At 46.0% G+C, this 23,852-nt stretch overlaps 1 protein-coding gene across 2 annotated transcripts in view; it reads left to right on the top strand.

Moving 5' to 3' along the window:
- The window catches only part of FTO (FTO alpha-ketoglutarate dependent dioxygenase), a 376,265-nt gene extending 359,252 nt beyond the window's left edge, over positions 1-17,013 (top strand). Inside the window, exon 9 of one of the 2 annotated variants that reach the window (XM_024747440.1) lies at positions 14,648-17,013. In XM_024747440.1, the coding sequence (XP_024603208.1) occupies positions 14,648-14,801 (154 nt within the window). In that variant the 3' untranslated portion in view covers positions 14,802-17,013. The remainder of the gene's footprint in view (positions 1-14,647) is intronic. The other variant, XM_024747442.1, reaches the window with a different exon arrangement.
- The last annotated feature ends 6,839 nt before the right edge of the window (positions 17,014-23,852 follow it).

Genomic DNA, 23,852 nt, shown 5'->3' on the forward strand with positions numbered 1-23,852 from the left:
ACAGGGAGACTTGGGCGGTACTTCTTCTTTTCTCTTGCAGCACAAAGGGGAACAAAGCGTCAAAGCTGCGGGGATGGTCAGGTTCAGCGCTGCCCCCTCCCTCGCGGCCGGCTTTGGGTCGGGGGGTGGGCCTCAGGCCAGGGAAGAGTCTTAAGGAGGGTATTTTGCTTCATCCACAGAACACCACGAGTAGGCTGAGCATAGACGTTTACTCTCATGAAATGGCCCGGTTCCTAAAGGAGTAAGAGGTTTTCTGCAAACTATGGGACTAGATCCTGTCACATCCCTGTTTAAAGCCTCCAGTGCTTTCTCATCTTGCTGAGAATAAAATCAGTCTGTACAGTGGCTTCCAAGACCCTGGTCCTCTCTGACCCCTCCTCCTTCCTCCCTTGGTCACCCTGCTTCAGCTACAGTGGCCTTCTTGCTGTCCCTTGATCAAGCCTGACTCATTGTCACCTAAAATCCGCTTCCCCCGATAGATGCCTACTGCTTGCACTCCAGCCACAGCCCTTCCTCCACCCCCCTCCATTCGCTCACTTATTCGTTTCCTGTTTGATTTGCTCCAGAACATTGATCTCTAGGAGACATTACCTTAATGTCTATTTGCTTCCATTGTGTGGCAGAGAATACTAGTTCCTCATCCTGCCCACATCCTTTCCTTCTTCCTGAGTATAGAATCCCAGTTTTAATGGAGGAAAGAAGAGGGTAACACATCCAGTTAAAAACCTACAGGGACTTCCCCGGCAGTCCAGTGGTTAAGACTTTGCACTTCCACCGCAGGGGGCATGGGTTCAACCCCTGGTCGGAGAACTAAGATCCCACATGCTGTGCAGCCAAAAATAAACAAAACTGTAAAAAAAAAAAAAAAAACCCTACACTTCGCAGCCTCTTTTGCAGCCCAGGGGCTGAGTTCTAGTCAGTGACACAGAGGTGGAGGTTGGTTGGCTGTCTTCCTTAGAAAGAGGAGGTGGGGGCATGTTTTACCCCTCTCTCCTTTCTCCCGCTCCTGCCTGGGAAACCAGATATGGTGGCTAGAACACCTGGACCATAAGGTGACCTCAAGGATGGCAGCCATGAGCTAAGGATGGCAAAACAAAAAAATAGATGCAGCAGCCTGGGTCCTGGATGTTTCAGGTGTACAGCAAAGTGATCCGGTTATACACATATATATGTATATATCTCTTTTTTTTGGCTGTGTTGAGTCTTCGTTGCTGCACACCGGCTTTCTCTAGTTGGAGCGAGCGGAGGCTACTCTTCCTTACATTACGCAGGCTTCTCACTGCAGTGGCTTCTCTGGTTGTGGAGCATGAGCTCTAGGTGCGTGGGCTTTAGTAGTTGCAGTGCATGGGCTCAGTAGTTGTGGCTTGCGGGCTCTAGAGCGCCGGCTCAGTAGTCGTGGTGCACGGGCTTAGTTGTTCCGCAGCATGTGGGATCTTCCCGGACCAGGGCTAGAACCCGTGTCCCCTGCATTGGCAGGCGGATTCTTAACCACTGCACCATCAGGGAAGTCCCTATATATTTTTTGAATTCTTTTCCATTATAGTTTATTGAGTTTTCCTCCTTCTTGATCACTGAACCCAGCAGCATAGATATTTGTGTGGGTAAAAGCAATTTTAATTTCTAAATGTTAGCTGCAGAAACAGCGTCATTCAGTTCCTAGGGGTATAAAATGCAGATTTGCTTTGGCTTTGAGACGAGGAAGTTTCTGACATCTTTGGAGTTCAGCGACCTTGTTAGCGTAGCAATCCTGATGCCACAGTTGCTTCGACTTCTTGCCCTTCTACCGAAGAGCTACACTAAAATACAGTTTCATTCCTATCATAAAACATCCGTAGGCAGATGGAGCCATTTATTATCTCTAATCTTGAAACGGCAGCTTAGAGAATCCAAGGATTCTTGGGCTAGGGTGGAATAGTGCCCAGAGGGGTGCATGATACACATATGTTATCTTGAGGGAATAAGAACTTGCCTGCAAAAATACTTTTTGGATCAGAGTAACAGTGATTGGTAGTACTTGCAATTCTACCAATAGAGGAAGTGCAGTTTTGTAGAAAAATGCTGAACTAGCAAATGACCTAAGTTTTAGTCCCAGCTACGTGTCTTAGCAGCCATGTGACCCGGAGCAAGGCCCACACGTCCTAATCTCCCCAACTGAGACAGCACCTTTATTGCCTACCCTAGTAGTGAGGGTCACATGAGATAAGGTATGTGAAGGTAAACCATAATATTTATATGTAAAATCCCAGTTTTTAAAAGATGGGAAGAACCTCAGGGGTTGTCTAACCCAACCTTTCATTTTACAGATCTGAGTACTGATGGCCAAGAAAGTCCAGGTTTTGCCCAAGGTCACAGGATAGGGTAGTGGTGGAGCTGGGTCTTGAGTTCCCAGACCAATTTTCTTCCTACCATCTCATCCTCTTTGTCCACGGATGAGATATTGTTATTATTTCTCCTTTGGTTGTGCCTTTGCATTTACTGTCTTTATCATAAAATTGGTGATATTGCAGAGAGATTAGTCCTGCCTTAAGGAAGTACAGTTAGAAGTTCAGACGCAAGTTGCTTTCAGTCATCTGTGCATCGCACCGTATTTACTGTGGCTACAGTGGGGCAGACTCTAGGCTTGGAGGATATAGCAGTGAGTACATCAGGGATCCCTGCCTTCAGGGAGCTTATCTAACACACACCACGCACACACACACCCTAGATGGTATCAAGTGTTGTGGAGAAAAATGGGGCAGGAAAAGAAGATGGGGAGTGGGGAGTGCTGGGTTGGGTAGGTAGGAAGGGGAGATGCTGCTGTCTTACGTAAGATAGTCAAGGAAGGCCTTACTGATTGGATTATGTTGAAGTGGTGACCTGAAGTAATAGGGGAGCGAGCCACATGGATATCTCAGGGGAAGAGTGTTCAAGGCTGAAGAAACAGCAGGTATTCGAGCGCTCTGGAATACCTTTGCCTGTCCAAGGAAGAGCAAATCAGCCAATACGACTGGAGCAAAGTGAGTAATGGGACAAGTGGAAGGAGAGGCCAGAGGATGGGGGATGACCGGGGCGGGGAAGCCGTAGGTCACGAAGCGACTTGTGGACTATTGTAAGAATTTTGACTTGGACTCGGTCTTTAAACGGGTGCAAAGCAGAAATTCTTCAGAAGACTGGGATGCCCTTGATCAATTGACATTCTGCTTTGACCCACCATTTTCTCTCTAATTCCTCATTTGGACTGCCCCCCACCCCGTTGGTTTGCGGCTCCACCAAGTGTTCTGTGTAAGTGCTCTTGACCTATTAGTGAATGTTCTTAAAGGAGAGAAAAGAAACAAAGGCCCAGTAGCTTCGTGTTCTGTATAAGGTTAAGATAAACTGGGGAGATGCTTCCCGGCATCCAAAAACCAATTAAGCAGGTTACTTGGAAGTATTTCTAAAAACAGCAGCACAGTGGAAACTGACTGACAGGTGAGCAGATGGGAGGACCATCGACTCAAATTTATTTCACAGCTTACAACTCAAATGAGCGTTCCAAAGTCAGAACAGCTGGCCTTTTATTCGGTAAGCCACTGTCCTTTGCTTTGCTTGTCTCTCAAGAGTAGGAATGGATTTTGCTCCAGTGGAAGTTTGTCCATCGGTGTTTGACTTTGCAGGGGAAAATCCTTTGTAGAAAACAAGCTCTTGATGTAAATCAGATTTCTCTGTAATGTCTGCTTCTTTCATGGGTTATGAAGTTTCTGGATTCTGGAAATCGATGGCGTTGGCCTCTTAGCTTTCATTTTCATAACCGTATTCATTACCTCTGTGCCTACTGTTATCTGATTCTGAGTAAATGGAATTTAACCAAGTAATCAAAAAGCAAAAGTCTTCAGGTTTGCAAGAAGAAACATTTTTTTAAACGGTATAGTGCATCTGAAAATCACAGCTGCCTTGAATTTCTGATTGTAAGTTATTCTGGAATCTTTCTGAAGTTTGAGACTGTCCCGTGCAAACTTTGCTTAAGTTTCAAGCAACAGGGAAGTCACGAAATTTGGAAAGGGTTATCTTTTGTCAATCATGGTCCTTTGTGGGGTACTGTGCTGACAGAGGATGGAGGAGAGACCGTATTCTATGGCTGAAAGAAGGGCTTGATACTACCCAGTGGGGATTTTGTTCCAATAATTGCATCAAATTGGACCTTCTGCCATGTTGCAGGTATAGCATTAATATTACTCATTAAGTCATATGCCTGTATGCTTCCCTCCCAATGGCAGAGGCACTGGCAGAATATATTTTCTTCCAAAGTGTTTGTTTTCATTGTTGCCCTTTAAAAATAATGAGTTCATTCTATTCCCTTGCAAGGAAAGTTACTCTAGACTGCTTTGAAATTGTATATCTTTTGTTGAGCACCTTTCTGCAGTGGTTCCATAGCTTTGTGTGCTGGGGAACCCAACCCGGCCTCTCTTAAAACTCCCAACCAAGCTGCCTCAGACTTGATTCATATAATCGTCCAGCCGATTTGACCTTTATATTGTTACCCTTGGCCAGGTAGAAGTCATGCAAGTTTCAGATGACCCTATCATGTGACCAGAGATCAAAGGTCAGCAGCTCCTAAATGTTCAGCTGTCAAGGTAGCCCATTCATCACTCTCATTATGTAACTGACAAGCTGACAAATGAACCTGGGGATAAAATTGTTCTCAACTCTTTACCTCCTGGATTTACACCCCCGTGTTGGGCCAAGCAGTCTCCAATGTTAAGTGGTTCCACGGGCCTGCTGGAGTCCCTGAAGTAGGGGGAGGGACTCCAGGAGTACTGTTTTCTGTGCCAGACCTTGTGAAGTCACCAGCTACCTACTTAGGGAGCCACGTTGCAGGTCTACAAGAACTGACCCTGAGCGTGGTGTCCTCTGAAAGGGAGGCGAGTTTAATGTGAGTCCTCTGTGGACCCAAAGACACCCACGTGTCACCCCCACCCACCCACATACCACCTTCAGCATCTTTGTGGTCCTTTGTGGTAGGTTAAGATGGTGCATGTTTTCGCCAACTGGCTCAGTCTGAAGAGTCACGTGTGAAAATTCACATGGACAGGACCCTCCTCCCGGGAGTCTAGCTTGGGGCTAGGTGCCTTTGGAAAACTGTTTATAACCAGGACCCAAACTGATTCTCTTGATGTCTCTATTTTGGAACAGTACAAAGAGCTTGAGATTAGGAATCAGACAATTTTGCCAAGTCCTGACTCTATCCTTTCTTTAGCTGTGAATTGGACAAGGTATTTAATCTTCTGGACCTCCATTTTCCATTTGAGGACATACCTTTAATTAGAAGACTTATACAGTGCCTGACACTTAGTAGATATGATGGGCTATTTTTAATGTTTCTATCAGCATTATTACTATTCCTTTGGTCTGAGAGGAGATGTCATCAGGGAGGCATTGGCATGAGAGAATTGCTTTATAGTATCTCCCATAGCAACAAAAACCTCTGAAAAACTTATAAGGGCAGAACGGTGAGGAGATGTGAGGATTACACAGTATAATTACGCAGGTTGGGAAGAAACCCTAAAGAAGGCAGCAGATAGTACGGTAGAAGGGAGAAGGGCATGGCATCCCCCTGGACCCCGAAAGAAAGAACAGAGACGCCTATAAGCCATTCTGTTACCAAAAAGTGTCCCTGATTTTTAGACCAGTAAGAGGTCTTGTGACCTTGTCTCTTCATCTCTTGACCCCTTGGAGGTACTATCTGAGCACCTTACCCCTCACCCCAGGGGCCTCTCTTCTCTGGTGGAGTCTTTGCCACAGGTCAGAGGAGCTATTAGCGGTGACCTGGAGTGGGACAAAGCCCTGCTTCCATATGCTAGGAGGACAGGGAACCCTGGTCAAAGGAAATTCCTTCTTGGATCCCAAGTAGGAACTCTAAATGTTCATTTTCCTTAAGCAAAACCAGACACCCTGCTATTCATGGCCACTGGGCTATATAATATATTAATATTATATTTCAGAGAAATTATAGGTAATACTGGTGTTGAGGAGGAGAATTAGGAGCGATGAGAACCATTATTTACATGGAAAATGGTGAGTTCCAAACAAATGTGGAGAGCACAGTTATTTGCAACAGCTGGGCTTGGCCTGGGCTGTTCTCTGTGCTACTCCCTTCTCCTCCCAATGAGGGAACAGTATAGGTTCACAGTAGGTACTCCATAAGCATGCTGATTGATTGACTGAGATCTAGACAGCAGGGTTTATCCATACTGAACAGCACAATGATTTCTTGCAAAATGGCTGGTTATCCAGATGGCTGAATGGCATTATCCTGGTATTCAAAAGCATTTGGGGGATATTTGGCTTTTAGAGCAGCTAAGCAAGCTCTTCTATCAGGCTTCTCCCTTCTTCCCTGAAATGTGAAGCCAAAAGTAGATTTTTAAATAACCAGAAGTTAAGTCGAGTCAAGCTTCTCAAGTGGTCATGGCTGAAAAAATACTACCTGCTAAAAAGGTATATTGACCCACCCCATCCCCCCCAAAAAAAGCTGACCCATGGGCCAAAGTGTGGCTTTTCCTCACTCTGATGTGTGTTGACTTTACTGATCTGAGAACATTAACATGTGAGTCAGAGGCAAGAGGTTAAAAGCCTTTGAAAGAGAAAGTGAGAGTGTCCTTTGTTGGAACTCACTCAGGAGTTGGTTCTGCTTAGTGGTTCTGCAGTAGGTAAACTGAGTTATACAAATCAAACAAGCTGATTTCATACAACCACCTTAGTCAAAGTAGACCATCGTGATTCGTATGACAGGGCAGCTCTTTCTTTGTCAAGTTGTCCACAGAGCCATGATGGCAGTAACACAAAGTCCAAGAAGACAAATTATAAATTCATTGACTCACTCTTCTCTTTTCAAAGCATTTAAAGTCTCAAGGGTAGACGATTATAAACAGGTCTGCATGCTCGCCTCACCTCTAAGACAGATTATTTGGAACAAAGCCTGGTGAGACCATGAAAAACAGTACAACGGAGTAGCCTCTTACTCAAAGTGAGATTTGAAATGTGGTGTTCAATGTAGACATCATGGAGAGTCAAAATTATTTATGGAATCCCTTAAATGGTACATAAAGTACTATTAGGGAGTTAGATCCCGTGTTATATGAAAAAATACTTCTTTTTTTTTTTTTATAAATTTACTTATTTTGGGCTGCATTGTGTCTTCATTGCTGCGTGAGGGTTTTCTCTAGTTGTGGCAAGCGGGGGCTACTCTTCGTTGCGGTGCATGGGCTTCTTGTTGCGGAGCACAGGCTCTAGGCGCGTGGGCTTCAGTAGTTGCAGCACATGGGCTCAGTAGTTGTGGCGCACGGGCTTAGTTGCTCCGTGGCATGTGGGATTTTCCTGGACCAGGGCTCGAACTCGTGTCCCCTGCATTGGCAGGCAGATTCTTAACCACTGTGCCACCAGGGAAGCCCCAATACTTCTCTTTTAAATATTGGAATAACTCTGTGTGGCAAGATGCTACGATTTTACTGGGCCCAGAGAAACTAAGAACGGAGAACATGCAGGTCCCACATTGGTCTCGAGCTCCCTCCAAAGCATAGAAGCCCATTGAGATTGTTGCCCCTTTACATCATTTCCCACTTTTTTCATGCTGGTCCTGGCAGTTGCGTTTTGCAGGTTAAATGGAGATTTGATGTGATATCACATCAGCGTTTTCTACTTGAATGAAGCCTCTTAACCCTTGGTGCTGGTTTACACCGTTTGAGGGAATGTATTGTGATGTGGCTGATACCCTAAAACAGCCTTCTGTTTGACATGAACCAGGATGACGGTCAACTCCTCACTGTAAGTGAAAATTCCAGAAAAAAACTCTGACTTGGAGAAGACTGGATATTTTCTGATGAAGTTGTGAGTGTAAATTGCTCTAGTCTTTTGGGACTTTCCTGGCGGTCCAGTGGTTAAGACTTCGCCTTCCAATGCAGGGAGTGTGGGTTCGATCCCTGGTCAGGGAACTAAGATCCCACATGCCTCGTGGCCAAAAAACCAAAACATAAAAAACAGAAGCAATATTGTAACAAATTCAATAAAGACTTTTTAAATGGTCCACATCAAAAAAAAAAAATCTTAAAAAGAAAGTGTGATATCTTTCACACTTATTTTTTTAATGCATTCTTTTTAAGGGCTGTGTGATATTTCATTATCTGGTTGCACATAGTTTTTTTTTTTTTCACACTTATTTTTAAGCATTACATGCCCCCGGCCAACGTTGCCTAATCTGCTGTGTTTTAAAAATAGAACTTGTGTCACATAGGAAAGGGCTACATTTGTGCAGTAGTCTGCATATTTTAAAAGGCTTTTATACTTTTATATACATTATTTAATTTTTATCTTCACAAAGTCCAGTGAACCAGGGAAACATGAACTTCGTGTAACAGTTGAGGAAAGTAAGAGGTTGGGAGATTTTTCTCAGGGTCACTCCAGGAATACAGTTGACCCTTGAGTAAATTTGAACTAAGAAGGTCCCCTTATACATGGGGTTTTTTGCAATAAATATAGTCAGCCCTCTGTATCTGTGGATGCAGAACCCAAAGATACGGAGGGCCAACTGGAAGGGATTTGAGCATCCACGGATTTTGGTATGCAAGTGGGGGTTCCTGGCACGAGTCCCCTGAAAATACTGGGGGATGACTGTATAATTAGAAGTAGTTTATGCTCTTAAAAGATGAAGATGTATCTTTTACTTCTATAGATGATAGATGCTTACGCTATGAGAACCTCAGAGTCATTAGAATGAAGAGAAGGTTTTGTCAGTCATTTGCTGTAATTATTGTCACAGGAACATGAAGAAAAAAGCATTTTGCTCCTTTCTTTCCCCGGAAATGGTTTGGAATCTCCTGAATATCTACGTTTGGCAAGAATAGCTAAGTAATCAGGGGATAGCACCCATTTTGGTCCAAATGGGAATCCATGAGAAAGATGGAATGTGGTGGAAAGGGCAGCCAGCCAGATGTCCAGGGTCTGCGCGGCCCCGCTCTCCCACCTGCCATTGGATTAACCTGGGGAAAGGCAGCCCTCACGTCAAATGTGGTTCAGATACCTACCTCCCCATCTCTCTCAGGCTATTGTGAAAATTGAATAAATCAGTGCTGCATATTAAAATTCTTCGGGATGCTTAAACAATGTACAGAATGTACTCATTTTAATCAGGAGTTACTCTCTCCTTTCACATTAAAGAATTCTCTCTTAGGAGTTCATTTTTTTTGTCTCCTCAATGGCCTGTGCTTGGTAATATTTCTCCATCAAGTTCTAGTTTTTTGTACTTTTTTTTTTTAATTTATTTATTTATTTTTGGCTATGTTGGGACTTCGTTTCTGTGCGAGGGCTTTCTCTAGTTGTGGCAAGTGGGGGCCACTCTTCATCGCGGTGCGCGGGCCTCTCACTGTCGCGGCCTCTCTTGTTGCGGAGCACAGGCTCCAGACGCGCAGGCTCAGTAGTTGTGGTTCACGGGCCTGGTTGCTCCGCGGCATGTGGTATCTTCCCAGACCAGGGCTCAGAACCCGTGTCCCCTGCATTAGCAGGCAGATTCTCAACCACTGCGACATTTCTCCCAAAATCTTTATCATTTCATCAAGAGTAATGGAAATGTTACCTGTCCTTCTTTATTTGTTGCAAAATTTAGGGACGAGGAGGAAGACCGTACATGTTTTCTTAAAATCGATGGCCAGCACATTACTGTAAAACCTATTGATTAAAAACACAAAGTATAATGTTAGTCATTTAGTCTGTGAAGTGATGCAATAAGGGAAGAAATTTATTCTCTGGCTCTTGCATTAACCTTTTATTGACTACTTGCATACCCATAATTAACACACACTTTAGCTAAAGTGGTTAATTTCAGCATGGCGACCAGTGTTCACTAATGTAGCTGGCGGTCCTCATCCTCCAAATGTAAGTGTAGCCCTGGGGGAATCAGCAGGCAGTGGGGCCCTGCGTGAGTTACACCTGGGAGAGGAGAGGAGGGGAACCTCTGGACAGTCGGCTGACAGGCCAGCCGACGTGACACCTTTCATCTGCTTCCTGTTACATCACTAGGTCATTCAGAGAGAACCACTCCCAAGCAGCAAGAGTTTTGAGGGTAGCTACAGAGTCCTTTGAATTGAAATAATGTGAATTTGGGAGGGAGAGAGATGAAGCATGTATTATTTTCCATAGCTCCCCTTGCAATGCCGCATAAAAGGAACAGGGTTTTCTGAGTAGATCTGAGTTTATTTGTTAACCCTTTAGGATGGGAGTAGAGAGCACAAGGTTGAAAGGGGAAACTGTAACTTCCTTACTGTTTAGCTGAGTTTCTTACTGTTTGTCTGGGCTCAGAATGATCTGCTATCCTTGATAAATTTTTAGGGAAATTTTTTTAACTTTCTTTAGAAAGGTCATCCAGCTCTGGTCATTAAAACTGGCTTATTTTTATTTTATTTTATTTATTTATTTTTTTTGCGGTACACGGGCCTCTCACCGTTGTGGCCTCTCCCGTTGCGGAGCACAGGCTCTGGACGTGCAGGCTCAGCGACCATGGCTCACGGGCCCAGCCGCTCTGCGGCACGTGGGATCTTCCCGGACCAGGGCACGAACCCGTGTCCCCTGCATCGGCAGGTGGACACTCAACCACTGCGCCACCAGGGAAGCCCTGGCTTATTTTTGCTCAAAGGCCAGTGTGGATGACACCAGCGCACTCTTGTTTTCTGGGTAGAAATTTGTCCCCAGTGGAAATATTATTGGAATCGAAAACAAAAGCCAGGGATTTCATGCTTTCACATGATCTCTGCACACACTGTACTCCATCAGCAGCATCTCAGTTTGGAGAGGACTATCAACATGTACCTGGCAGGCAGGGCCACGGCAGTGGATGTTGTAGAAGGCAGGAGGGCACCGAGGGGTGGGACGCATGGCCGGCATATCAGCCAGGACTCTTTGGGTCGCAAGTGACAGAAAAACCGAACTCAAACAATAACAAGCTCGTGCAACTGAAAAACTCGAGGCATACCTAGCTTCAGGTGAGACTCAATCCAGCTACTCAAACCGTATCACCCAGGACCCAGCCCCTTGCTGCATGGTAGCAAAATGACTATGGTGGTTCCAGATCACACATCCTAATAGTTCCCAGGCCAGGCGATAAGAAAGTCTTTTCCCTTAGTTCCCAGACCCGTCCTTTGATTTACTCTCTCAGTCTTGCCCTGGAGAGGGTCACGTGCCTCCCCTAACCTCCTCCCTGTCGCTGGGAGAGTAGGATGTGCTGATTAGATCAAACTAGTCAAGGCTCTCCCCTGGCTGTAGAGGTGGAGCCAATCTCACTCAAACCATGTGGCCAAGCATAGGGATGGGACAGATTTCCCCACAGGAAACTTAGAATCTTCTTTGTGGGAAACTTGGGAAAAGACACAAGACAGCCAGTGTCCACCACCGTCAGGACTCCTAAAACATTTCCTAAGAGAACTCGGGGCCCCTTGATTTGGCGAGAGCTACAGAGTATGCGTGCTGAGAAACAATTCAACTTTATTTCCGAGACATGCCAAGTCAACCTGAAACAACTGCCGCTCAGACAGTCCAACGACAGCACCTGTTATGAATTCTGGGTCTTCAGGAGCAACTGCTAAGTCTTTCTGAATCTGAGCATTTTAGCCTGTCACTGGAGAGTTGTAGCAGCTTGAATACATAAGCCTCAGCGTCCTGGAATGTCACATTGTGATAGGATTCAGCCACAGGCTCAATCTGCTTCAAGCCAGAAAGAGCTGCTTCTGGATCTCCAGAGCTTCCCCCAGTCCAGAGGCCACCCAGTCAGTTAGCTAAAGGGAGGGGACAGTCGCAGGTACAATAGGCAGCCCTCTTGTTGGCATCTCCCATGGTCACTGGCACCCGTAGTAGAAGTAACGATAGCAACAATAGTATTTAATAATTATTGAGGGCTCACTATGTGCCAGGCACTGTGCTAAGTACTTCTCATGTGTTAATCCATTTAACCTCCACAACAAGCCCATAAGTAATGTACTGTCATCTTCATCACCATCATCAGTATTCCCACATGACAAGTAAGGAACTGAGGCTTGGTGAGGTTAAGAAGCTTGCCCAAGATGTCATGCCCCAGGGAAGCAGCAGCTCCTGGTGCCCGGAGAACATCTTTACCACTGTGTTAGGAAATTAAGATGGAAGAGAGGCAGAATGCGGGAATTGAGCAGGAGAAATTGAAACCCAAAGGGAGCTACGCCTTCAAGTCATTCTCAAGCCTTTTCTTTTTCAGCCCACCATCCGGCATGATGTTGAATTGGACATTGTGCTTTGAGTTGGGGGCGACTGTGCTTCCTCGCAGGTGAATGCATTACCTCAACAGCAAGCCCTCTGTGGGGTGCAGTCGTGACCATTGAGAAACTGGCGAGGAGCGCTGGGCATTAAAGGAAGAGTTTTAAAGTGATCTTGAAAGATCTGAATTAAGGCCCTGAAGAGACCAAACAAGGGGTTCTAGCTCTAGCCCAGAGGGAAGCAGGGGGTACACACAGCTCCGAGCCTCTCAGGGCCGGCATGAGAAGGAGGTAGTACCCACACCGGCCGGTCCTTCCATGGGAAGAACAGTAGAAAATCAGAGCAACTTCACCCAAAAGAAAACTGGGTGGGCTTGGGGAGCTTGTACAATACAAGTGTAAGCGAACTTCTGCAGCAGGTGTTAACATTTTTAATACTTTCTCAAAATGAGGGGGCAAAACCCACTGCCAGGTGAAAAAGCATCTCTGTTGACTTTTGACAAACCTTACGCTATTCGAGGTGGATCAACACTTATCACAGCCCTTTAATCTGCCAACCAGGGTAGTGTGTGCACAGATCGTTTACCCGCCGTGAGATGGAAATGCTTAATTTGGAATAACTCTCCCTACCTGGTAAATTGAGCCTTACCCTCTGATTCTGAGGCAGAGAGAAAGAACAACTTAAAAAGCTTTGCAGAGCCCCTTTGTAATTAGTCGCAGCTTCCCTTGAATATTAATTTCCCCCAGCCCTTTCATGTGATTTAGAGACTGTCTCTAGAACTGCAGAGATGCACCCACTGCAGTGAGGGGCAACATCTCAAACACCTATTATTATTAAGTAGTCTGCAGACCGTGCCTCTGTTCTTCAGTTCTGTGTGGGCTTATCAGTGCAAACAGTTTAATATTTATGCTAAGAGGATTGTCAAAAGCAGCTTCTGTTGCTTTAATTCTTGTTTTAAATAAATAATGAGAACATTTAAACACATTACTCTTCTTGGGGCCCTGAGGTCAGCTAATCTTATTATTTATGAAGTGATGTGCTACATAATGGTACTTAGTGCATGTTAACAGACGCTATTATCAGGGCCCGATGCGGAGAGCTGAAGATATATTGGAATGTTATGTGTAATGTACGACGGATTGAGTGCACAGGATGCCAGGATAGCAATTAACCACCCGAGAAAATAGGTGTAAAGTTGAAGTATGTTTTCCCGTGGGGATCCCCTCACCATTAATAATTCCCCAGAGGAGAAGATGTCCTTTAGTTAGGAGCCCGCTCGACCATCAGGCTTGGAAATAGGTCCAGGATGGTCCATTCTTTGATCTCTTCATCATAGTTAGTCCTACACGGAAGACAGAGGATGGGTAGGACCCCTTTTTAATTGATTTAGAGAACAATGCCAAGAAGGTCAGGTGGGGTGGGGAAGGACCACGCAGCTCTCCCAGATGTACTCAGAGTGTTTCTTTTTGGTGCACGCACTGTCACCGCCATGTGCTCCAAGAGAGTAGAGAAACTGTTCGTTTCTTATTGCAATTTGTGTCTTCTTCTGTCTGATCATCACTTTTCAGATACGTAAAGCCAAAGCCACTGAGTTTTCCCAGACCAATTCCCAGTAAGCTGTGGTCTTTCGGCAAGGTAGATGCCTGCCAGGGCGCAATGATGTTGCCCCAACTTTCTTCCTACGAGGCTATAATTTAGTTGCGTATGATAATTAATTTCTCTACTATTGATGAACAATCCATTTAATAAAAACCGTGATTTAAGTGTTTTCCTTAGGGAGTCACTCTTGCTAGCCTCTTAATTTAATTTTGTGGAAGTTTTCTCCACCTATTCATCAGTGGAAATGATTATTAACCTCTATTTGCATATATCCTTATAAATCGGTCTCTCCTTGGAGTGCCTTTTTCTGAGCACAGCAGGCTGGGACACTTGTAAATCTCTGGGATCTCCAAAGTCAATCCTGGTCTGTAATATTGTTTAATCTATTCTTGGACGTTTTAATGCAGTAAATTCAATTTAATCTTTCCCAGTAATCTAGTAATACATGGAAATCCCGCAAACATTTAAATCTGATAATGGCTTAATCACACACTTTAAATAACAGTCGAGATAATGAAAAAATAATTCACCATTTTAAAGGCAGAGTAACTGAATTTCCCCGATGATTGGCTTCTACAAAGCCATTAGAGGTAATACAGATCTGGGCACTGGAAAAAATAAAGAAGTTCCAGCACCATAAAGAACAATTCTTCCTTCTTATAAACACACCTGCCTTCTGCCGCCCAAACTCACCCTTGTGTATCATCACCACCATCATAGCGGATCGTCACTGGGGCATTTGGCAAGGTCGCCCCAAGTTGCCCATGAGTTTGGGTCTTCCAGGCATTTCCTCCCAGGGGTAAACTGCCTGTTCTTACTCTTGCAGGTGCCAGTCCCGAATTGCCCGAACTCTACCTGCGGATCAGAAGCCAGAGTGCCGGCCGTATTGGGAGAAGGACGATCCTTCGATGCCGCTGCCGTTTGACCTCACAGATATCATTTCCGAACTCAGGGGTCTGCTTCTGGAAGCCAGACCCTAGAGAAAGAGCACAAGTCTTAGTTGGAGGAGCAAAGGCTGTTTTTGACTTCTCTCCTCCAACCTTGTCATGGGCTTAGGCAAGGGGATTATGGGTAGACTGTGCCTTGGGATTGTAGACCCTGGGTCCCAGTTGGAAACAGCTAGGGAATGGAGCCCATGAATATTAAAATGTTTAAAAGTGACACAGTGTTATAGTGATTTGGTATTAAACAAGAACCTCCAACCCCCAAAGCTGTTCCCCACTTGGATTTTTAATGTGAGCCATTCCACTCCCAAGGCCCGGGAAGCGACCAAGGTGAGCCTGGCCTGTGGCAAAACCTAACCTAACTTTCCTCCTTCCCAAACCTTTGCAGAGACTCTGCAGGGGATGACTCTCAGGTCGTCCAGGGGAAGACCGAATTTAGAGACATTTAGCCCATTTTCTCACCACACCCTTTAGAGGCTATGCTGTTCAGTATGGTAGCCACTAGGTAGATGGGGCTCCTTAAATTTAAATTCCATTTTCATTGTAATTAAAAACTCAGTTCCTCAGTTGCACGAGCCACATTTCAAGTGCTTAGTAGCCATGTGTGGCTAGTGACTGCTGTATTGGACACAGAACATTTTCATCATTGTAGAAAGCCCTCCCAGACAGCAGCACTTCTATCAAAAGTTTGAGAGCGGGAGATTCTGTTTTCCCGTTCTCTGTAGCTGCTCTCCCCACAGGCGAAATAAATTAAAAGAGGAATGCCTCATTGAAGAGTAGCCTCTTTCCTTTCTCTAGGACAGCCTGGGTAATGAGCCCCGTACTCTGCACATAAGAATGGAGCAGTGTTGAAGATTAAAATAAAGTTGACATCCTGGCTTTAGGAAGTTTCCCTGATCTAATGAAAGAGACAAAGTCCTATTTACATTGCTTCCTGATTTTAGCCAGCATACTACATGTTGTTTTATAATTCCCCCATTCGCACATAACGATGGGTAGGATTGAGGCTTGAAGAACCCTAGTGCCCATCCTGATGATGTTGGGGCACCAGAGAGACGATGAAGAGGTTAAAACTTGGGCTTTGGTTTTCGAGTGCCTGGATCTAAATGCCCAGTAGCTTGTGACTTTTGGTGTGTTACTGTGCCTTGGTTTTCTCATCTGTATAATGGGGATACTATAGGCACCAACTCATAAGGCGAAGATGAAATAACTTAGCTGCAGACTTAGAACAATTTCTGACACATATTTAAATACCCAGTAAATATTAGTATTATTATATGTCAGTAAGTGACCTGCTGTAGGCATTTTCCCCTCCCTTCCTCAGTCTTGGTGCCAGTTTTGTCTTGTGGTGCCCTGAACCCACCTCTCCCTTTTGGGCCTGGCTCCCGACCTTTGGTGACCCTGGAAATCATGAGAATAGTTAGCCCCTCTCCCCAGCCTGTCACCTTCTTTGTAGTTGTCTGCAGTAGTTGGAAAGCTGAGGAGCTTTTTTGCCCCTTGAGAGGTGCGCTGAGAACCAGACTCTCTCCCGCCAGCAGAATCTCGCTGGTTCAAGGTATGGGCTCATTCACGTGGAGTCAACCCCAGGGAGTTCACGTCACACAAAGGAGGCGGGGTTTCCTCATCTTGAGACTCTTGGTAGACATTGGATGAATTCCCTGATGTCTTTAAGCCTCAGTCTCCCCGTCAGTAAACGATGAAGCGCTGCCTCTCAGGGTTGTGGGAGAGATTAAATGAAATCACGTAGGTAAGGAGGGCAGGGCACGCAGAAGTCGCCGGCTGGGCAGCCTCGGGATCATCTGGCCTAGTGTTTTATTTCCCCCCCCCCCCCTCAGTGTCTGTTCCTTGTCATAGTTCACTAGGTGCCAATATTTAAAAATTGGGAGATTTCATGTAAAATAAAAATGTATGCATCCTCTTCAGAATTCAGAACATCTGGCAGCCCTAGGCCTCCATCCTGGCACGGCAAAGAGCTAGGTAGCGTCCTCTCAGGCAGGCCGTGAACCCTCTGTGGCCCCCGTTGCTCCCAATTACCATTTATTGTGAACCCGACTGGCGTTACGCCTTCGTGTCAGCACCCTCCAAACCTGCTTGCTTGCATCCCTAGAGTAGAAATGAATAATAATGTTGAGTGCTTACCCCAATATATGTGTATTACTATCGAGCTATATTTGTGGACTGCTTGTACTAATAGGTCATGTACATCATAAAACATGCATAAACAATAAAAATACTGAAAGGATGAGATAAGAAACCAAGAGAGGTCCTGCTATTTTCTCCTTGCACACCAGCAGGTGGGCCTGCTTCCTTGGCCTGGGGGGCGCCCAGGTGGAGAGAGTCCTCGGAGTCCTGCAGGTGGGGGAAGAGCCAGGGGTTGGAGAATCCACTTCCGGAGTGAATCTGAAAGGTGAGATCACGTTTGCTCAGAAGAACTGGTGGCTTTCACTAAGCATGAGCTCATTGTGTTTAAGGGTTACATACACTCTCTGAGGAAGTTTCAGGTGGGTAGAAGGAGGAAGGGCAAGAGGTGATTTACAAAAAAGGGGGCTTCCCTGGTGGCGCAGTGGTTGAGAGTCCGCCTGCCGATGCAGGGGACACGGGTTCATGCCCCGGTCCAGGAAGATCCCACACGCCGCGGAGCGGCTGGGCTCGTGAGCCATGGCCGCTGAGCCTGCGCGTCCAGAGCCTGTGCTCCTCAACGGGAGAGGCCACAACAGTGAGAGGCCCGCGTACCGCAAAAACAAACAAAAAAAAGGGGCTGCTGGGGATGCTGACAGCTCAGTTCCTGCTCCTCCCCTGTGAACTAGTAAAGGACTTTCCCTGGGACACGGGCCATGTGTATGGTGGAGGAGAGGGAAGCTTTGCCCCTGGGACCACCTTGAGTCAGCGGTCCCCACTGCTTCCTGTAAGGCTTCCGCATCCCTCAGTCCCAGCTATCTTCAGAAAAGTAATCTGAGGAGGTAGATCCCTTTGCACTAAGACGCTACTGACTTCCCCTCCACAAACTCTTTTTTTTTTTTTTTTTTTTTTTTTGCGGTACGCGGAGTGTACCTGGGGACTGAGGAAGGGGGGCTTGGATTAGGAGGTCAGGGAATGAGGGTAACGGGGGAAGAGCTTCCCAGGAAAGGCAACAGCGGGGGACGAAGGCCCGAGGCTGGAAGGTGCTTAGAGTGGGATGTTCAAGGAAGAAAAAGGACCACTATGGCCGAAGTAGAGAAACAGGGGAGAGTGAGGGAGATGCAGCTGGAGAGGAGGAGGACCTGCCTTTGGATTTGATGTCAAGCACCCCAAGAAACATGAGGGCTCTATGGGGGAGGGGTGGGAATAACTTGATGTGAGATCTTTTTCTTTTAGATGATCGCTCTGGCTGCTGTCTGGATTCCAAAGGGTCTCAGTCCAAAGGCACTGCTTTCTAACTGGGAGTTTCCCGCATCCTCGGGCCAGATCTTGAGGTGGGGAAGATGTCCCACCAGACCCTCTGAGTGCATGAGGTGGTACCCCATCCTCCTTTTGCTTCCCCACAGCTCTGCACCCACCCCACCTGCTTTCACGGGCAGCCTCAGCCCAGGGGAGTTCACTAGACAGAAGAGAGGGCGGGGTCATGGCATCGCTCGGGACACAATTTTAGTAATAAGCTTCCAAATCCGTCACTAAACGAATCGAGGGATGCTAGAAATGATATTCCATTGACCCTATTGAATGGACACCCCACATTCAGTAGGTTTTTTGTGTGTGTTTCGAGGGAAGGTATTTTTGAATGCAACTTTTTTTTTTCCCTGCTCTAGTTAAGGCTGATTTTACCACTGGGCAAATTGCATACATTTGGATCTATGCCACGCTAAATACTGTTTATTTTGGACATCTGTCAGAGGCAAGCCCATGGAAGACGGGGATTCTTATTTGAAAAGGCAATTCTCATCCCAACAGATTGAGAAGGACAGGAGCAGTGCAGATTAAAATGCGCTGAAGTGGTGACGCTGTTTATCCAGTTTGCCTTTGTTACTTTGTGATTAAATGGTATTTTTAATTAAGTTTCATTGGGAGCCATAGGTGTCTCGGTGGTGAAATCAATTTGACAACCATAAAGGGGGAGGGAAGGCCCAAGAGTGTTGTAGTGATCGCGGCTGCAGGGAGAGCCCGGCAGCTTTGAGAGGCTGGGCCAGGGAAGGGGAGAGGCCAGAGAGGCGGCCAGGGATGATTTCCGGCATGATGGCCAGGGTGTCCATGGCTGCTGCTGCTTTTGGGGAGCCGATTCCAGGGATTGTCAGGAAAAGGGATACACCTGGCTCTCTCGCTTACCCAAGCGACCCCAGTAGATTCCCAGTCTGCCGGGGAACTCCAGGAAAGGTCCAAAGGGTCTATTTCTCGTTTCTCCCTTATTAAAAAGGAGAAAGGGTGAGCGCCCCCAGACCCTGTGCTGCAGCTTGGAAGGACCAGACCTCACCCCAGCCTGGCTCCCGAACAGGGCTGCCCCACCATCCTTCATCCCATCAGCCCCTGTTCTCACGGGACAGCGCCCCTTCCTTTCTCCCAGTACCCTGTCAAGGCAACACAATCGATCGATTGATCTTCCAGGTATCAGGCCCAAATCCTCCTCCCACGATTGAAAACTAGTCCCCTCGGCACCCCTCCTCTGTCTTTCCTATCACCATTGATCAGGTTTTCAGAATCTTCTGATTCCTGGGTGGCAGGAGAGGCTTTTGGTTGCAGAGTCCTGGTTCTCTATGTGATCCTAAGGCCAGCCTCCCTTTCAAGCCTTTGTTTTCTTGTCTGCAAAATGGGGATAATAGTAGTGTGTCTACCACCTAAGGTCGTCGTGAAGGTTAAATAGTTGATGTGTGCATAAAATGTCTCCAGCTGTGCCTGGCTATACGGGTCTTCAGTGAAATACCGGCTCTAACGATTATCATCCCAGTTTCCTGTGATAACAGTTGTAGCTTCATTACCCGGGCAAATCACTTGACCTCTCTGTGATTCAGTCTTTGTTTCTGTAACGCCTAGCTCGTTGGACTGCTCTCTCACCGCGATGATTCACATTGTGTCTCCTACTTAGTACCAGAACAATATGTTACCATCCCATTCTATCCCATTTGCTTCTCACAGCTTCCATTTTTCTCTCGGCAGATGGCGTGGACCTTTTTATAAATGAGATACTCTGAAAAATGATTCCTTCATACTCCCCATTACTACAACAGGATTAGGTCACCGTTTGCAATTTTAGATTTGCTTTAAAAATTCTTGCCGTCACCTTTTAATGGATGATCTGTGTTCAACAATTGTTTATTGACTCTGAATGTCTAAGTACCAGGGTCAGTCTATTTGCAGGGGAGGGAAGCATTAATTAACTCCCAGCATCCGATTCAGTGATTCTTTTCCAATGATGCAGTTTGTGACTTTGCTTGCATTTTCTTTTCATCAGTCCTGAAAGAATTGAGGTAAAGTAGTTCCCGCGCGCACATGTGTGTCAAGCTAAATGGATAACAGCAGATACAGATCTGTTTGCCTGTCTGCACTTGCCTTTAGACAAAATTCATCAATTTTACAAAAGCTACTGACTAAACATGGCACCAGTACAAATAAGCGCTTCTAGCATGAGGGTTTTCCCGTTGTTTTTAATCTGGTAAAGTGCTGAGGCCTCCTGCTGAGAGATGGGAACTGCTGGCTTAGGACAGCACTGTGCCCCACAGATGGGGACCAAAATGTCAAGGCCATTCTACCGGAAGTTTAGGAAAAGCCCAGTGGTTCCGGACCCTGTGTGCTCAGAGTAATCCCAACCCACTAGGTTAGTGACTGCCACAGGAAGCTGCTCCCCACTCATATTAAAGATTAAACAGAGACCACAGATGAGCTAGCCTTTAGTGATGCCACTTTCAAAGGTACCCTTGCTTGCCCTTCCCAGCGTCCGAGACACGAGAGAGAGGGTCTGCAAGCTGCATGAAACTGACAGGAAATACGGGCGCTGTGAAGCCAGCACCTCTCCGGACGGGGACAACATTTGGAAGGACTTTGTAAACACCAAATCCCTAGGCAAATCCAAGGAAGGAGGGTTATTATTTATTTTGTGAGACCAGTTTCACTTGGGTGCGTAACGGAAGAGTTTGCGTCCGTTTATCTCTTCTGGTCAGGCAAGGCCAGTCTGACACTGGGTGACCTATGGCTCCCTTTTGAGCCAGAGCATGTCTGCTCTTGCACAAGAAGAGTCTCAAAGAATATCGTTAAGGCCGCTTCTAAAATTTTTTCAGACACCACGCACGCCGCGAAAACACCTTTCCTGAGTCAAGGAGTGTTCAGCCCTTGCTAAAGTAATCTTGGGGCCTCGGGACGCACGGATACAGGGAGCAGCCTTTCATTGTTGCCTTGCAAATCTGCCTTCCCCAGCTGAAAACACTTTTTATCCTTTCAAACAGTGTATTCAGTTTTTCACTTTGGAGCAAGCGCAGTTAACCTACCAACCCCAGAGCCCTGAAAGGGCTGAGTCAATTTCTCAGGGCAACTCAAACTCCTGATCGTAACTCATCCAACACAGAAAACAGTACCTCTGGTCACCCTCCCGCCCCTGCCCCCAGCTCTTCAGACAGAGATTTCCAGTTGATTACGCCTTGATTAGAGTCAGGAAAGAAGCAAGCCAGGTATATAGGATTCCCATTGTCCTTCCCTCCTCTGCTCCCGACCGGGGTCAGGCTGAGAGGGCTCTCAGTGAACACTGAACAATCAAGCCCTGTTTACCATGGACGTTTAGTTTTCTTTTCTCGAAATCAAAACAGAGTTTAGTAGGCAGCGTATTTCATACATGCCTCTTGATCAATGGAATGATCTGTCAGAAGCCATTAAAGCCCCCATTAGCTTGAATGCATTCAAAGCTAAGCTATTGGATCATTTAAAGGCCGCGGTGATTGTTTTTAATATACTGTACATTGATTTCTCCCTGTGAGCGGCAACGTAAGTTTGAAACTAACTGTGTATGACTAAGGCTTCATTTACTGTCTCCAGTCCTCTGCAAAAAGCATGGTTTTACTTCGACCAGAAATGTCTGTGTATAGTTTTTAAAGAGATGCAGACCCCGGTAGATTTCCCAACGTTTAGACTGGGTTGGGTTGGGTTTTTTTCTTTTTTTCTCCCCAAGCTTTCTCCCATTTCTTTGTGCCCACTAAGCGAGCTGTGCGTGCAGAATGGGAGCGGCATCCCTGCCAAGGATCTCAAGTGAAAGGCGGTGTGGGAAATTTTCCTGAAAGCACGAAGCCCCAGTTGAAGCCCAAATCGAAGTGAATTTGACAGCCTTGGGCCAGCAAAAGTCTGTGTCCAGCACAAAGCAACAGAAGTGTGACTGTGTCAGGGCATCATGGCTGGGGCATAGTTTGTTGAGTGGAAGGTGGAAGAGCCCCCCTTTGGCTGCCATATTGCCATCTCTTGGTAGGTTGACCTTTCTGTGCCCTAGCCAAAATGGATTCTTCTAACAAACACTCAGTGATTCCTTCCTAAATACCAGACTCTGTGCTAGGAGCACGAGGTTCTGTCCTCAGAGTCCCATTCTTAACCAGAATTTCTGGTCTCAGTCCGCTTGCTTATTTTAATACAGAGCCTGAGAATAAAAGAGTATTTTAGTCAAAGAAGCAATAGTTACCATATTTGCAAAGACATGTAGCCCAAAGAAAAGCTTTTGTACTTTGTGCCCATTTTACAGATGGGGCAATTAAAGCCCGGATGAGAGAAATTAAGTTATTTAAGAATTACAGAAATGGGTTTTGAAGTTTCTGGTATATCTTGAGGTTTGGGAAGAATATGAACATTCTTAAACCCACCTCCCAAATAAACCTAAAGTATGTGGAAGAAGAAAGTGGTTCCACCTTCTTTACAAGTACAAGAATGGCCTGCCCTTCCAGTTGCAGCCCAGAAAGGAGAAATTTTGTGAGTCTAGAAAACAGTTTATGTGCCATTAATTTTTTTCTCTTGGGCCACAAAGGTCCACAAAATTTTGGTGATATTAGCTACCCAAAAAAGCCATTGGAATTTATGGTGCAGGATACTAAAATCAGAGGCCAAGTTTTATCATCCCAAACGCTGGCAGGTCAAGCAAAAGTCACAATAGTAGATTCTAGAGCAGGAGTCAGCAAATTATGGCCCACTGCCAAATCTGGCCCACCGCCTGTTTTTATAAATAAAGTTTTACTGGAACACAGCTACACTTGTTTGTTTACATATTATCTATCCATGGCTGCTTTTGCACTCCCAGGGAAGAGCTGACCATTTGTAGCAGAGACACGAAGGCTAAAATATTTACTACCTGGTCCTATACAGAGAAGATTTGCTGACCCTTAGCCTAGCTCAGAGGACTGCTCTGTCACCTATGATCCTTCATGTTAAGTGATTCACAACACATCTGGTACTAAGTAATTACTCAACACATACAAAAGATGATGATAAATCTTATTATAGTGTCCCAACCAAAACACTCATGCCAAGACCACTCTCTATACAGCAACGTGGAAAAAAGCATTCAGAGGCAACACCGTTAAGGGACAAAATAGGATAGGAGCAAAACCCATGGCTCTTCCTGAATTAAAGGACCCCGAGTGATGCAGGGAGGGGACCGGGGGAAGCCATCACGAGAGGATGGAGCTGCCGCCTGCCTGTCAGGGTCAGGCAGCTTCTCTCAAAAGAGGGCAGGTCTTCAGGGGAGCGAGCTGCATCCCGATCTTCCCTGAATGGACAGGTAGAGAATCTTTCTGAGCACTCCCGAGCATTCCTGCTCCCGTAAAAGTGCTAAGATTATTCTAATGTCTCATTAGGAGAGGTGGTGATCTGGTCTACGATTTTTTTTTTTTTTGAAGGTGGGTAGCGGGAAGCAGGGGGGTGGTCTATGCTTTCTAACTTATAGGGCTGACTAATGTGTCATTATAAAGGGTCAGTAAAACACAACTACTGCTTATTCTGTGGTCGACTTATCACCCAGAAGGCTCTGGCTCTTAGAGTTTCTATGAAGGAATTCACAAACGCTCATTTTTGTTCAGCCGTTGTAATTGTAAGGAAGTTGCGAGGTGAGCCTGGCTGTCCATTGATTTCTCCTCCATTCGGGTGCTGTCCGTTCTT

Source organism: Neophocaena asiaeorientalis, unplaced genomic scaffold (genome assembly GCF_003031525.2).
Source record: "Neophocaena asiaeorientalis asiaeorientalis breed wild unplaced genomic scaffold, Neophocaena_asiaeorientalis_V1.1 scaffold438, whole genome shotgun sequence".
NCBI lineage: Eukaryota > Metazoa > Chordata > Mammalia > Artiodactyla > Phocoenidae > Neophocaena > Neophocaena asiaeorientalis.